The 15,442-nt window shown below is 35.0% G+C and overlaps 1 protein-coding gene across 14 annotated transcripts in view; it reads left to right on the forward strand.

Annotated features, from left to right (window-relative positions):
- Window positions 1-15,442, forward strand: part of FAM135A (family with sequence similarity 135 member A) — a 144,035-nt gene that overhangs the window by 75,302 nt on the left and 53,291 nt on the right. For all 14 annotated transcript variants that reach the window (XM_008994639.5, XM_035296043.3, XM_008994644.5 and 11 more), the window contains one exon: window positions 1,331-1,380. In XM_008994639.5, the coding sequence (XP_008992887.2) occupies window positions 1,331-1,380 (50 nt within the window). The remainder of the gene's footprint in view (window positions 1-1,330; window positions 1,381-15,442) is intronic.

A 15,442-nucleotide genomic window follows, 5' to 3' on the forward strand; every position in this document is an offset into this window, starting at 1 on the left:
GTGAGGAGGTGTCACTTGCAATCATATTTTAGGCAGTCCCCTTAGGCATACAAGCTTTGCAGTTGTACATGCTAGTACACATGTTGTTTGTTTCGTTAGTATTCAAAATCTCCACTTAGGGGTGTGTTTTTTACTATTATAATGACTACACTAGAGTGAGTTATTAGAGTAGTGCACATGCTTCAGGGTCACAGGAGCCCAACCACAAGGCCATGTATAGCCAGTATATCCATTGTCCTTTTTGCTGTCAGTGGATAGCATCTCCAGGACTTATTTCTCAGGGGCTTCTGTGCCTGCTCATATCTGGCTGTCTCCCTACTCTAACAGTTGTACTGTGGTTATGTTTTACCACATAATTATGATTGCTTATTTTAACAAATTTAAATATTTACCATTTTTGTCATGTAGTAAACATTCAGTCTGTCTTACAAATTAGCGAGCTGATGAGTGAATTCAGGGATGTTATAGAATGTGTTCTTGCCTTTGTGTGAGAAGGATTAATTAAACTCTTTCACAACAAGATTATGGGAATTTTATATGATTATAACTATGCTGTTACAGTTCTTTTAAAATACCTGTTTGATTTCTACTTAAAAATTAAGTGTATATAAAGATGTTTCAGACCTTAGTGTAATTACTCCCTGCCAAAAATAAATAAATAATAAATCTTTATATTTTGTTAGCTTCTGTTTTTCATGGTAAATATTACCATTTTAATTGTAAATCTGTGCACCCCTTTATAGATGCTTATAGCATACATAAAGTAAATCAGGATTTTTTGGCAAATATCTACCTCAGTTTAAGAATATTTTATAGAAAAATAAATTTATTAGGAACTAACTTTCTATTAAAGGATCTTGACATTTTTTTCCATTAAATAGTCTATACCTCAGATGTGTTCTAAATGTTTCAGTTAAAAAATTAATTTTACTTAAGCATTTTAGTAATAGCTTTCGTAAAAAGCAAGAAAGCAAGGCATATGTATATATAACACAAAATACTAAACTGTACCAAAAATTATAAAATATGAAATACAGTAAAATCTAATTATATATTTGGTCTTTTCTGTGACACAGTTGTGCAAGTTGCTTTATGTATATAGTTAATTTTTTCTTGATAGTGTTAACTCATGAAAATAAATATCAGAATGTAGAATTTAATTATCACATTACCTATGTAATTAATGTTTATGAAAATATATTACCTTGAGATTTAATTCATTGAATATGGTTCAGATATTTCTTAATTTTCATTTTTTGGAAATTTAATTTGTTTACATAAATTAAATATCTAACATTGAAATGTTTCCTCTACTCTTTACCCCTTCCAGAGGAAATGGATGTAGAAGCTCGACTTACTGAACTATGTGAAGCAGTTAAGGTACTTGGATTTTTTAAATTCACATCATCAAGTTGTTTGAGTGGTTTCTGTTTCTATTCTAAATATTTTGTTTATGAAAACTTAATTAAATTTTATATAGTTTCTGAAATATAAAGATAAAATGGTTGATCATGGTAGAACCACAGCTTAGTTGGTCAAAATTCATTTGGCTTCAGCATGAAGTTAACTTATCTTTTTAAAAGTATACTATTCTTTATATAAACGAAATAGCAAAGACAGTTAACTGATCAAAGTGTACATTTTTTTCTGTTCACTCAAAGAATTTCTGGACACTAAAATGTGTCCAGATTTTTAAAATTTTTAAAATAAAATATCACTTAAACTTGTACAAGTTTGTAAAATGATGCTGTTTAAAAATGAAAATTTGTTTCATTTCAGTAGATCAGTTTGCATCTCACTTGCAATTAAATTGAATAGATTTGCCTTTTTTTCTGAAAAACTAAATGCTTTAACTGTTCAAATGCATGTTTTGCTATGCATTCACTCTTGGTCAGCTACCTTAAAGGAAGAAATAAGAGACATGAATCAAACAAAAATATATATTTGGTTTGGATATACTTTTGGATATAGATTTGAATAAGGACTAGACCCATTCAGAAAGGTATTCTCAAAAAATTATACATATGCAGGAAACATAAGTTTTATAGACTGTCCTAAGAGGTTTTCTCTAGGACAGTTCAAATAAGATAAAGATTTCCTTTAAAAAAGTCACCAATTAATCCCAGCACTTTGGAAGGCTGAGGTGGGCAAATCACAAGGTCAGGAGATTAAAACCATCCTGGCCAACCTCTACTAAAAATAAAAAAATTAGCTGGACGTGGTGGCGCACACCTGTAGTCCTAGCTACTTGGGAGGTTGAGGAAGGAGAATTGCTTGAACCCAAGAGGTGGAGATTGCAGTGAGTATATGATAAAATATCAGGAGTGTCAAGGTTTATAAATATTGTGGTAAAATTAATGTCATGTCATGTTACAGCAGCAATTCTAAGTGCACTATAGACTTAAGTGTCTAAAGAAATTAGGAAGAAAAACATTGCATATATATGTAAATATAAACAATCTGATCTTGGGATATTAAATTACTCCCTCAGACAATTTTTAAAAAGATAAGTTTTTTGAAGACCAGTAAAAAAAGGACAAAATAAGACATTGATGATTTGAAATTTCTTTGTAACAAAATATACTATAATTTGAAAGCAAATGATAGACTGGAAGAAAATATTGGTAATATTTTAATCAAGCTAATGGTCAGTGCTTATAATATATAACATGCTCTCAGGTGTCAATTTTAAAACAATGCCCATGTAAAAAAAAATACTGTAAGGCAATGTACAAATAAAAAATTCTTAGCAGAATAATTTAGCTACTGAAGTGATACTCATTCTTACTCAAAACCAGGGGAATGCAGATACTTAACAGTTTATTTTTTTGCCTGGGAAATTTGCAAACATAAAAGTGACTACTGATCTTCATTTTTTGTAAGAGTGTAGTGAAACTAGTATCTGCCTACCCTGTTGTTGATAGTATAAATTGGTATAATATTTTTTAATATTAATGCATCGATCTACTTTAAAATGCTTATTTAATGCACAGTTATTAAATTCACACAGTAGTTTTTATATAATCATTCCACAAAAATACTCATAAATATGTGCAAATATAAGGAATTACATTATTAATTATTATCAATTTCCATGTAGCCATTTAAAAGCATTAGGCAAATCTGTATGAAATTGTCATGGATTATTTAATTCAGAAAATATTTTATCAATTCAGGATGCTAGATACTGTTTTCATGCTGAAAATTTTTCAAGATATATTAATTGAAAAAAATAAAGAAAAATAATATTTCATATAGTATGTTAAAAAGCTATTTGTATATTTGATTGTGTTTATGTGATTACATATAAAATATTTAAAGGGATATATGTATTCCAAGCTTTAAACAGTAATATGGAAAAAGAGTGGCATGGAGAATAAGGTTTGTAAAGGGGAATTTTTATTCTTTATATGCATCTATATTAAATATTTAAAAATACATATCTGTCCATGTATTGCTAATTAATTTTTTAGGTATACAAATTTAAATTTTAGTATGTAAATGGATGTCATAACTTTAACATCAACAACCTATAACATATTATAATACTTCTTGAGACATAGTGAGATACAGATTCTTATACCTTGTATACTTTTTCAGGGATTAGTTTGAATGTATCCAAAGCCATAAAAAGTATCTCTTCTTAGTATATACCAAAAGCTAAACAGAGGTTCATATCAAGAATCATAATATTGTAAAAATGTTAACTTAAATAAATACCTAATGGTAGAATGGTAAAACAAATTATGGGATATTTGTAATCTAAAATATACAGCCTTAAAAATGATGTTTTTGACAAGTGTTTGATGAAGTTCGAAAATGTTCATACTGTATTATATTCAGTGAACATTACATGAAACTATGTATTATTTTAGCTTTTGCTTTATGTATATAATTGAAAAAACTTGAAGCCTGTACTCTAAAATGAACTTTATTTTCTAAGTATATTAAAGTAAAACACTTTTGCAATCGAAAAAGATCAGTGAATGTTATGGGAAAATATATTTATAAGGTAATGTGATTTGAAAAAAACGCAAATGTAGCCAGGCACAGTGGCACACACCTGTAGTCCCACCTACTCAGGACCCTGAGGCAGGAAGACTGCTTGAGCCAAGGAGTTGAGGCTGTATTTATACTTTTGAATAGCCACTGCACTCCATCCTGGCCATGTAATGAGACACTGTCTCAATTTTAAAAGAAAAAAATAAAATATATAAATGTAAAGTCTTATTCGTACATTTATACATATAAAAGATCTTGCCAAACTTAATTCTAATTTTCTTTTTAAGATAAAAAATTATTTTATTATTTATTTTGGTATTAATTACAAGAGATTTATGCAAATCAGAGAAAATTTATACTTCAAGGATGCTTTTCCAACAATGAGAATACTAAAGTTATCTCTTTCAGAACTGTGTAGTATCATGATCCCTAGGGAATAAAATTAATAATTACTAGGTATCTAAATAACCTTGCTCTCAGGAAAAATAAAAAGAGAGTTGTGTACTTTATTTATTTGTTTGTTTATTTGTTTGTTTGCGTGGGCTAAAGCCCAGAGAATTGTTTCTGCTTTTGTATAGACTATGCTAAGTAAAGTGTTTTATACCTTATACAGTGCTATTTAATTACTCTTAAATGCTTATCCAACTCTTTTTTTTCTAAACTCCATTAAAACCATCCTTGGGGACAATAATTCTGCAAGGTTCAGCTTATGTCAGCTTATATTTTAAAGTCTACATTCTTACAAGAAACGTGAAAAACTCATTAGCTTCATTTCTGCTCCATTTGTAAAACCATCTCCTAGGAAAAACACAACAGGAAATTCATCATATGTTGATGAATCTTTGTTCATTATATCTTGACTCTAAAATTAGTTTCCATTCAAGCTTTTGGTATTTATAAACCTTTTCCATAAATCATGGGGCTCTTTTTCATAAAAATGTAAACATTTTTCATAAATTCTTTAAACATGTCAATTTTTTTTGTTTTGTTTTGTTTTGTTTAAAGACTGGATTTCACCATGTTGGTCAGGCTGGACTTGAATTCCTGACCTCAGGTGATCCGCCTACCTCGGCCTCCAAAGTGTTTGGATTACAGGCGTGAGCCACCGCGCCCGGCCCAACATGTCAATGTTTTTTATAAATTCTGAACGTTTTTTTCTTATCTGAAGTCTATAACTTCTCATTCACTCACTTATTCACTCAGTAAATATTTATTGATTTACTGCTATGTACCAGTAACTAGAGTCACAAAAGTGAATAGGACATGATTATAGTTCCCTTCCTTCTTGATTTTGTTTAATTTTTTTGTGTTTTCTCTGAGTTAGGCAAGATAAATGAAAGGGTGATTTGAGTGGAGGAAGAAAAGCCTGCTAAATTGCAGACTTTAAAAAGAAATAAAAATAAACTGAGAGTAGCAGTATCGTATGTGATAAGCAGCCTTTGGGGATACACACATAGTAACATATATATGTATTTTATACATGTATGTGTATATATTATACACATATATTACAAAAATATATACATATATGTATATGTTTATATACATATATAAATGTATATAAATGTTTATATGTATGTGTTGATAAACATATTTATAATGTTATATATTTACATGTGTGTATATATATTTGGTACCTTATAATGTTAATATTGAGTATTTAATATAAAAATAGCTTTTAAGTATTTAATATATGTTAAAATATATTTAATATATTTAATGTAATCAATATATATTAAAATATATTTTATAATTTTACAATATGTTAAAATAGATGTGATATATAAATATATATTTATAAAATAGATATATAAAATCTATTTTAACATGTATTTAAGTATACTTAATATGCTTTTAACATATTAAAATATTTAATATTATAAATATTTGTAATCTAAATTATACAGCCTTAAAAGTAATGTTTTTAACAAGTGTTTAATATATAAATACTTAAATATATGTTAAAATAGATTTTATATATTTATTTAACATATTTTATATTTTTGTCAAATTTAATATATTTATTAAAATATTTAATACACGTTTTCAATTTTTTTAAGAAATGGAGTGTGGAGATATAATTAATGCTGTTGTAGATAATGAATCTGGGACTCAAGACAGAGATGTGATTCTGAGATGTATATTTAGCAGTTGTTGATTGGCGTATAGATGGTAATTTAAACCATGGCAGTGACTTTCATCATCACTTCCTACCTTCTTTAGAATAGGAAAATGAAGTCAGCATCCATCTGTATATTTACTGTAGATTTGCCAGTGTTAGTAGTAATTGGAAGACAAATTTTTGCAGCAAGCTATTATCTGCCCAAAAACTGACTGCAGCTTCAGTGGATTAAAGAAAGTCATGTCATTATAACAAAAATAGTTGTCCCAAAGAGGAGCAATCATTCTGATTGGTAGTCTTTTATTATTTGTTCAAAAATTCTTGTTTTGTCAATTTCGGAAAGCGAATTGTGTTTTAGAAGATGCTGCATGTCGTAGTACACTTTGGTACATTCAGTTTAGATGAGCATTTAAATAAATGAGGTAATTTAATATATCGAATATACTATTAGAGCAGTAATAATATTTTATTTTATGTATTTTTTATATATATATTTGAAGTTCTAGGATACATGTGCAGAATGTGCATGTTTGTTACATAGGCATACACATGCTATAGTGGTTTGCTGCACTCATGAATCCATCATCTATGTTAGGTATTTCCCCTAATGTTATCCCTCCCTTAGCCCCCTACTCCCCAACAGGCCCCGGTATGTAATGCTCCCTCCCTGTGACCATGTGTTCTCATTGTTCAGTTCCCATTTATGAGTGAGAATATGCAGTGTTTGGTTTTCTGTTCCTGTGTTAGTTTGCTGAGAATGATGGTTTCCAGCTTCATCCATCTCCCTGAAAAGGACATGAACTCATCCTTTGCTATAGCTGCATGGTATTCCATGGTGTATAAGTGCCACATTTTCTTTATCCAGTCTATTATTGATGGGCATTTGGATTTGGTTCCAAGACTTTAGTATTGCGAACAGTGATGCAGTAACCATATGTGTGCATGTGTCTGTATAGTAGATTGATTTATAATCCTTTGGGTATATACCCAGTAATGGGATTGCCAGGTCAAATGATATTTCTGGTTCTAAACACTTGAGGAATTGCCATACTGTCTTCCACAGTGGTTGAACTAATTTATACTACTACCAACAGTGTAAAAACGTTTCTATTTCTCGACATTCTCTCCAGCATCTGTTGTTTCCTGACTTTTTAATGATCGCCATTCTAACTGGCATGAGATGGTATCTCAGTGTGGTTTTGATTTGCATTTCTCTAATGACCAGTGATGAAGAGCTTTTTTTCATATGTTTGTTGGGTGCATAAATGTCTTCTTTTGAGAAGTGTTTGTTCATATCCCTCGCCCACTTTTGATGGGGTTGTTTTTTACTTGTAAATTTGTTTTAGATCTTTGTATATTCTGGATAATTAGGCCTTTGTCAGATGGATAGATTGCAAAAATTTTCTCCCATTCTGTCTGTTCCCTCATGATAGTTTCTTTTGCTGTGCAGAAGCTCTTTAGTTTAATTAGATCCCATTTGTCAATTTTGGCTTCTGTTGCCATTGCTTTTGGTGTTTTAGTCATGAAATCTTTGCCCATGCCTATGTCCTGAATGTTAGGTATTGCCTAGATTTTCTTCTAGGGTTTTTGTGGTTTTAGGTCTTATGTATAAGTCTTTTTTTTTTTTTTTTTTTTTTGAGACGGAGTCTCACTCTGCTGCCCAGGCTGGAGTGCAGTGGCAAAATCTTGGTTGACTGCAGTCCCTGCCTCCCGGATTCAAATGATTCTTCTGCCTCAGCCTCCCTAGTAGCTGCAACTACAGGTGCATCCCACCATGCCTGGCATTTTTGTATTTTTAGTAGAGACAGTGTTTCACCATATTAGCCAGGCTGGTCTCAAACTCCTGACCTCATGATCTGCCCACCTTGGCCTCCCAAAGTGCTGGGATTACAGGTGTGAGCCCCTGTGCCCTGCTACATTTAAGTCTTTAATCAACTTGGGTTCATTTTTTATAAAAGGTGTAAGGAAGGGATCCAGTTTCAGCTTTCTGCATATGTTTCTTTCAAAACTTTCTGCTAGACAGTTTTCTCAGCACAATTTGTTCAATAGCAAATCCTTGTCCCATTGTATGTTTTGTCAGGTTTGTCAAAGATCAGGTGGTTGTAGATGTGTGATGTTATTTCTGGGCCTCTAATCTATTCCATTGGTCTGTATATCTGTTTTGGTACCAGTACCTTGCTGTTTTTGTTACTGTAGCCCTGTAATATAGTTTGAAGTCAGGTAGCATGATGCCTCTAGCTTTGTTCATTTTACTAAGGATCGTCTTGGCTATGCAGGCTCTTTTTTGGTTCTATATGACATTTAAAGTAGGTTGTTTTCCAGTTCTGCAAAGAAAGTCAATGGTAGTTTGATGGGGATAGCATTAAATCTATAAATTACTTTGGACAGTATGGCCATTTTCATGATACTGATTCTTCCTATTCATGAGCATGGAATATTTTCCATTTGTTTGTGTCCTGAGACTTTGCTGAAGTTGCTTATCAGCTTAAGGAGATTTTGGGCTAAGACAATGGGCTTTTCTAAATAATACAATTACATCATCTGGAAACAGAGAAATTTTAATTTCCTTGTTTCCTAATTGAATACCTTTATTTCTTTCTCTTGCCTGATTGCCCTGGCCAGAACTTCCAATACCTTGTTGAATAGGAGTGGTGAGAGAGGGCATCCTTGTCTTATGCCGATTTTTAAAGGGAATGCTTTCAGCTTTCACCCATTCAGAATGATATTGGCTGTGGGTTTATTGTAAATTGCTGTTATTATTTTGAGATACATTCCATCGATACATAGTTTATTGAGAGTTTTTAACACAGCATTTTAGCAAAGGCATTTTCTGTATCGAGATTATCATGTGGTTTATGGATTATGTTTATTGATTTGGCATATGTTAAACCAGCCTTGCATCCAAGATATAAAGCCGACCTGATTGTCATGAATAAGCTTTTTGATGTGCTGCTGGATTTGGTTTGCCAGTATTTTATTGAGGATTTTTGCATCAGTGTTCATTAGGGATGTTGGCCTGAAATTTTCTTTTTTTGTTGTTGTGTCTCTGCCAGGTTTTGGTCTCAGGATGATGCTGGCCTATAAAATAAGTTAGGGAGGAGACCCTCTTTTTCTTTTGTTTGGAATAGTTTCAGAAGGAATGGTACTAGCTTCTCTTTGTACCTCTGGTAGAATTAGGCTGTGAACCCATCTGGTCCTGGGCTTTTTTTGGTTGGTAGGCTATTAGTGCCTCAACTTCAGACCTTGTTATTGGTCTGTTCAGGGATTCAACTTTTCCTGGTTTTATGTGTCCAGGAATTTATCCTTTTTTTTTCTAGATTTTATAGTTTATTTGCATAGATGTGTTTGTAGTATTTTCTGATGGTAGCAGGAATCAGTGGTTATATCCCTTTTATTATTTTTTTTTTATCTATTTGATTCTTCTCTTTTTTTCTTTATTAGTCTGGCTCGCAGTCTATGTATTTTGTTTATCTTTTCAAAAAACCAGTTCCTGGATTCATTGATTTTTTTGAAGGGTTTTTTTGTGTCTCTATCTCCTTCAGTTCTGCTCTGATCTTAAGTTACTTCTTGTCTTCTGCTAGCTTTTGAATTTGTTTGCTCTTGCTTCTCTAGTTCTTTTAATTCTTGTGTTAGAGCGTTGATTTACATCTTTCCCTCTTTCTCCTGTGGCCATTTAGTGGCATAAATTTCCTTCTGAACACTGCTTTAGCTGTGTCCCAGAAATTATGGTACATTATGTCTTTGTTCTCATTGGTTTCAAACAACTTATTTACTTCTGCCTTAGTTTTGTTTTACCCAGTAGTCATTCAGGAGGAGGTTGTTCTGCTTCCATGTGGTTGTGTGGTTTTGAATGAGTTTCTTAATTTTGAGTTCTAATTTGATTTCATGGTGGTGTGAGAGACTGTTTGTTATGATTTCTGTTCTTTTGCATTTTCTGAGGAGTGTTTTACTTCCAATTATATGGTCAGTTTTAGAATAAGTGTGATGTGGTGCTAAGAAGAGTGTATATTCTGTTGATTTGGGGTGGAAAGTTCTGTAGATATCTATTAGGTCTGCTTGGTCCAGAACTGAGTTCAAGTCATGAATATCCTTGTTAATTTTCTGTCTTGGTGATCTGTCTAATATTGACAGTAGGGTGTTCAAGTCTCCCACTATAAATTAAAATCTTTGTCAATTTTCTATCTCATTGATCTGTCTAATATTGATAGTAGGGTCTTAAAGTCTCCCACTGTAATTGTGTGGGAGTCTAAGTCTCTTTGTAAGTCTCTAAGAACTTGCTTTATGAATCTAGTTGTTCATGTATTGGGTGTATATATATTTAGCATAGTTAGCTCTTCTTGTTGCATTGATCCCTTTACCATCATGTAATGCCCTTGTCTTTTTTGATCTTTGTTGGTTTAAAGTCAGTTTTTTCAGAGACTAAAATTGCAACCCCTCCTTTTCTGTTTTACATTTTCTTTTCCCTTTTTTTTTCTTTTTTATTGCATTTTAGGTTTGGGGTACATGTGCAGAACGTGCAAATAGTTGCATAGGTACACACATGGCAGTGTGTTTTGCTGCCTTCCTGCCCTTCACCCACATTTGGCATTTCTCCCCAGGCTATCCCTCTCCAGCTCCCCTCCCCCGGTGTCCCTTCCCATTCCCCCCATTAGACCCTGATGTGTAGTACTCCCTTCCCTGTGTCCATGTGTTCTCATTTTTCCTCAACCGCCTATGAGTGAGAATATGTGGTATTTTATTTTCTGTTCTTGTGTCAGTTTGCTGAGGATGATGTTCTCCAGATTCGACCATGTCCCTACAAAGGACACGAACTCATGATTATCTCAATTGACACAGAGAAGGCATTTGACAAAATGCAACAGCCCTTTATGCTAAAAACCGTCAATAAACTCAGTATTGATGGAACGTATCTCAAAGTAATAAAAGCTATTTACGACAAACCAACAGCCAGTATCATACTGAATGGATAAAAACTGGAAGCATTCCTTTTGAAATCCGGCACTAGACAAGGATGCCCTCTCTCACCACTCCTATTCAATATAGTACTGGAAGTTCTAGCCAGAGCAATCAGGCAAGAAAAAGAAATAAAGCGTATTCAAATAGGAAAGGAGGAAGCCAAATTGTCTCTATTTGCAGATGACATGATAGTATACCTAGAAGACCCCATCGTCTCAGCCCAAAAACTCCTGAAACTGATAAGCAACTTCAGCAAAGTCTCAGGATATAAAATCAATGTGCAAAAATCACAAGCATTCCTCTACACCAATAACAGACTTAAAGAGAGCCAAATCAAGAACAGACTGCCATTTACAATTGCTACAAAAACAATAAAATACCTAGGAATACAACTCACAAGGAACGTAAGGGACCTTTTCAAGGAAAACTACAAACCACTGCTCAACGAAATCAGAGAGGACACAAACGGATGGAGAAACATTCCATGTTCATGGTTAGGAAGAATCAATATCGTGAAAATGGCTATACTGCCCAAAGTAATTTACAGAATCAACACTATCCCCATCAAGCTACCATTGACTTTCTTCACAGAACTGGAAAAATCCACCATGAACTTCATATGGAACCAAAAGAGAGCCCACATAGCCAAGTCAATTCTAAGCAAAAAGAACACAGCGGGAGGCATCACACTATCGGACTTCAAACTATACTACAAGGCTACAGTAATCAAAACAGCATGGTACTGGTACCAAAACAGAGATATAGACCAATGGAACAAAACAGAGGCATCAGAGGCAATGCAACATATCTACAACCATACAATCTTTGATAAACCTGACAAAAACAAGCAATGGGGAAAGGATTCCCTGTTTAATAAATGGTGTTGGGAAAACTGGCTAGCCATGTGCAGAAAGCAGAAACTGGACCCCTTCCTGACACCTTACACTAAAATTAACTCCAGATGGATTAAAGACTTAAACATAAGATCTGTTTTACATTTTCTTAGTAAATCTTCCTCTATCCCTGTATTTTGAGCCTATGTGTGTCTTTGTGCATGAGATGGGTCTCCTGAATACAGCACACCAATGGGTCTTGACTCTCTAACCAATTTGCCAGTCTGTATCTCTTAATTGGGGCATTTAGCCCATTACATTTAAGGTTAATATTGTTATGTGTAAATTTAATCCTGTCATCATGATGCTAGCTGGTTATTTTGCCCATTAGGTAATGCAGTTTCTTCATAGTGTCATTGGTCTTTACAATATGGTATGTTTTTGCAGTGGCTGGTACAGGTCTTTCCTTTCCATATTCAGTGCTTTCTTCAGGAGCTCTTGTAAGGCAGGCCTAGTGGTGACAAAATCTCTCAGCATTTGCTTGTCTATAAAGGGTTTTATTTCCCCTTCACTTATGAATTTCATATCTAGTTTGGCTGGATATAAATTCTGGGTTGAAAATTCTTTTCTTTAAGAATGTTGGGGCTGGGCGCGGTGGCTCAAGCCTGTAATCCCAGCACTTTGGGAGGCTGAGACAGGTGGATCACGAGGTCACAAGATCAAGACCATCCCGGTCAACATGGTGAAACCCCGTCTCTATTAAAAATACAAAAAAAAAAATTAGCTGGGCATGGTGGCACGTGCCTGTAATCCCAGCTACTCAGGAGGCTGAGGCAGGAGAATTGCCTGAACCCAGGAGGCAGAGGTTGCAGTGAGCCTAGATCACGCCATTGCACTCCAGCCTGGGTAACAAGAGTGAAACTCCGTATCAAAAAAAAAAAAAGAATGTTGAATATTGGTCCCCAGTCTCTTCTGGCTTGTAGTAGGGTTTCTATACAGAGATTCAGTGTTAGTCTGATGGGCTTCTCTTTGTAGGTAACCTGATCTTTCTCTCTGGCTGCCCTTAGCATTTTTTCCTTCATTTCAACCTTGGTGAAACTGAGGATTATGTGTTCTTAGGGTTGCTCTTCCCAAGGAGTATCTTAGTGGTGTTCTCTGTATTTTCTTGTTTGAATGTTGACCTGTCTTGCTAGGTTGGGGAAGTTCTGGATAATATGCTGAAGTGTGTTTTCCAACTTGGTTCCATTCTCCCTGTCACTTTCAGATAAACCAGTCAGTTGCAGGTTTGGTCTTTTCACATAGTCACACATTTTTTGGAGGCTTTGTTCCTTCCTTTCCATTTTTTATTATTGTAATTTTGTCTTCACACCTTAGTTCAGTAAGTTGATCTTCAATCTCTGATATCCTTTTTTCCACTTGATCAATTTGGCTATTGATACTTGTATATGCTTCACAAAGTTCTTTTGCTGTGTTTTTCAACTCCATCAGGTCATTTATATTTCTCTCTAAACTGTTATTCTATTTAGCAGTTCCTGTAACCTTTTATCAAGGTTTATCACTTCCTTGCATTGGGTTAGAACATGCTCCTTTAGCTCAGAGGATTTTGTTATTTCCCATCTTCTGAAGCCTACTTCTGTCAATTTGTCTATCTCATTTTCTGTCCAGTTTTGTGTCCTTGTGGAGAGGAGTTGCCGTCATTTGAAGGAGAAGAGGCAATCTGGTTTTTGGAATTTTCAGCATTTTTGCATGATGAGGTTTTTCCTCATCTTCGTGGATTTATGTACCTATAATCTTTGAAGCTGATGGCCTTTGGATGGGGTTTTTGTATGGGAGTCCTTTATGTTGATGCTGATGTTATTACGGTTTGTTAGTTTTTCTTTCACCAGTCAGGGCCCTCTTCTGCAGGTCTGCTGTGGTTCACTGGAGGTCTTCCAGATCCTGTTTGCCTGGGTATCATCAGTGGAGGCTGCACAACAGCAAAGATTGCTGTCTGCTTCTTCCTCTGGATGCTTCGTCCCAGAGGGGCACCAGCCTGATACCAGCCAGAGCTTTTTTACATGAGGTGTCTGTCGACCACTGTTGGGAGTTCTCTCCCAATCAGGAGGCAAGGGGGTCAGAGACTTGAAGAGGCAGTCTGTCCCTTAGCAAGCTGGTGCACTGTACTCAGAGAATTCCTCTTGTCAGGATCAGCTGGTCTCTTCAGAGGCGGCAGGCAGGAACGATTAAATCTGCTGAAGCTGTGCCTACAGCTGCCCCTTCCTTCAGGTGCTCTGTCTCAGGGAGATGAGAGTTTATCTGTAATCCCCTGACTGGGGCTGTTACCTTTCCTTCAGAGATGCCCAGCCCAGTGAGGAGGAATCTAGAGAAGCAGTGTGGCTGCAGCTGCTTTTCCATGCTGTGGTAAGTTCTGCCCAGTCCAAACCTTCCAGCCTCCTTAGTGGACTCCCCTCCTGCCACCAAATTTGATCTTCCCCAGTTGGCTTCAGACTGCCGTGCTGGAAGTGAGAATTTCAAGCCAGTGATTCCTAGCTTGCTGGGCTTCATGGGAGTGGGTCCTACTGAGCAAGACTACCTGACTCCCTGGCTTGAACCCTTTTTCCAGGGGAGTGAATGGTTCTGTCTTGCTGGGGTTCCAGGCACCACTGGGTTGTGAAAAAAACTCCTGCATCTAGCTCAGTGTCTGCCCAACAGCCCCCCAGTTTTGTGCTTGAAACCCAGGGCCCTGATGGTTTAGGCACAGGAAGTAACCTCCTGATCTGCATATTGCAAAAATTGTGGGAAAAGCATAGTGACCTGGCCAGGGTAGCACAGTCCCTCAGAGCTTCCTTTGGCTGGGTAGGGTGGTCTCCCAGCTTCTTGCACTTCCCAGGTGAAGCAGTGCCCCACCTTGCTTCTCACCCCACTGTGGGTTGAACCCACAACCTAACTAGTCCCAATGTGATAAACTGAGTACCTCAGTTGGAAATGCAGAACTCACCCCCCTTCTGCACTGATCTCACTGGAAGCTGCAGATTGGAGCATTTTCTATTCGGCCATCTTTGGATTATGTCCTAATAATAGCATTTTATTATAGTTTGTTTATCTGCTTTTCTCTCCTCACTAGACTGTGAACTTCTCATATTAATCTTTGTATGTCTATAATTTAGGCCATTAGCATTTAAAGTGTGTTCAATAAATAACAAGTGAGTGAATTGCTAGAAAAGAAAAATAAGTGTTTGACAACTCTGTAGAAGGATTACTCATAGGTGAAGTAGAACCTAAGAACATAGGAGTGAGAGAAAAGGACTACTTCAGAAAGTATCTCAGTTTTTTTCTGAGGAATCATAGATATTTTAAGTATTTTTCTTAGCTGATTGAAGGAAAAATCTTAAGAATTATTATATTTCAAGAAAAATTATAACTCTCCTTATTTGAATGCTGTGTTTAAAATTCCCAATATTTTGGTGTTAGGAGCTGATCATTCTCTATAGAATACTAATTTGTAATTTTAGTTTACAATTGACATTATTTCAGTTAACAAGACATCTTA

The sequence above is a fragment of the Callithrix jacchus genome, chromosome 4 (assembly GCF_049354715.1).
Source record: "Callithrix jacchus isolate 240 chromosome 4, calJac240_pri, whole genome shotgun sequence".
NCBI classification, from domain to species: domain Eukaryota; kingdom Metazoa; phylum Chordata; class Mammalia; order Primates; family Cebidae; genus Callithrix; species Callithrix jacchus.